This window comes from Condylura cristata, unplaced genomic scaffold (genome assembly GCF_000260355.1).
Source record: "Condylura cristata isolate star-nosed mole 26May11 unplaced genomic scaffold, ConCri1.0 scaffold00034, whole genome shotgun sequence".
Lineage (NCBI taxonomy): Eukaryota > Metazoa > Chordata > Mammalia > Eulipotyphla > Talpidae > Condylura > Condylura cristata.
The window spans coordinates 2,577,746-2,578,935 of record NW_004567135.1 but is presented as its reverse complement, the minus strand read 5'-3'; the positions used below and the strand labels follow the sequence as shown (position 1 = coordinate 2,578,935).

The window sequence follows — 1,190 nt, the reverse complement described above, 5'->3', positions numbered from 1 at the left end:
GGCCTGCCGGCCGAGCTGGGCGCTGAGGCCGTGCCCTCTGTGTCCAGACGAGGAGCCCTTCCTGATCTTTGCCAACCGGTACTACCTGCGCAAGCTCAACCTGGACGGCTCCAACTACACGCTGCTGAAGCAGGTGCGGGGGAGCCCCAGTCCGTCCCCCAGGCCCAGGGCGCTCCCGCCCGGTGCCGCCCCCGCCAGCCCTGCCCACAGCCTTGCCCCTGCCGACCCCCAGCCATGCACGTCCCGATTCCGCAGTCACTCTCTGCCCGAACCCCCTCACCAGGGCCTGAACAACGCCGTGGCCCTGGACTTCGACTACCGGGAGCAGATGATCTACTGGACGGACGTGACCACCCAGGGCAGCATGATCCGCAGGATGCACCTCAACGGGAGCAGCGTGCAGGTGCGGGGCTGCCGCGGTCTCCCGCCCCCAGCAAGGCACCTGGGGCCCCACTGGCCCCTGCTTCTCTGGCCTCCATGCCCAGCAGCGAGGTCCAGGGATCCCTCGCTGGCCCTGGTCACAGCATGTCCCCACGTGGGCCCCGGAGCCCGCTCTGAGAGACTCCCTGGTGTGGCGCCCCCCGCCCGGCCACGGGAGGCCGAGCCCACCACAGTCCTGCCCTCTGCCCGCAGGTGCTGCACCGCACGGGCCTCAGCAACCCTGATGGCCTCGCCGTGGACTGGGTGGGCGGCAACCTGTACTGGTGTGACAAAGGCCGGGACACCATCGAGGTGTCCAAGCTCAACGGGGCCTATCGGACGGTGCTGGTCAGCTCGGGCCTCCGCGAGCCCAGGGCCCTGGTGGTGGACGTGCAGAACGGGTACGTAGGCTGAGGGGCTGGCGGGGCTCCAGCTGCAGGCTAGATGCCACATCGCCCGATGCTCACGCCCTGCCAGGTACCTGTACTGGACAGACTGGGGTGACCACTCACTGATCGGCCGGATCGGCATGGATGGGTCCGGCCGCAGCGTCATCGTGGACACCAAGATCACGTGGCCCAACGGCCTGACGCTGGACTACGTCACCGAGCGCATCTACTGGGCTGATGCCCGCGAGGACTACATCGAGTTTGCCAGCCTGGACGGCTCCAATCGCCACGTCGGTCAGTGTGCCCGGGAGGCTGCCCAGCGCAGCAGGCCTGCGGGCGGGGCTGGCCACCGGGAGCTGGCACGAGCGCCCACCTGCAGGC

At 69.4% G+C, this 1,190-nt stretch overlaps 1 protein-coding gene across 1 annotated transcript in view; it reads left to right on the top strand.

The window, feature by feature from the left end:
• LRP1 (low density lipoprotein receptor-related protein 1) overlaps positions 1 to 1,190 on the top strand; it is a 66,782-nt gene that overhangs the window by 54,155 nt on the left and 11,437 nt on the right. The window contains exons 43-46 of the mRNA XM_012732281.1: positions 48 to 133; positions 284 to 403; positions 634 to 821; positions 898 to 1,103. Coding sequence (XP_012587735.1) covers positions 48 to 133; positions 284 to 403; positions 634 to 821; positions 898 to 1,103 — 600 coding nt within the window. The remainder of the gene's footprint in view (positions 1 to 47; positions 134 to 283; positions 404 to 633; positions 822 to 897; positions 1,104 to 1,190) is intronic.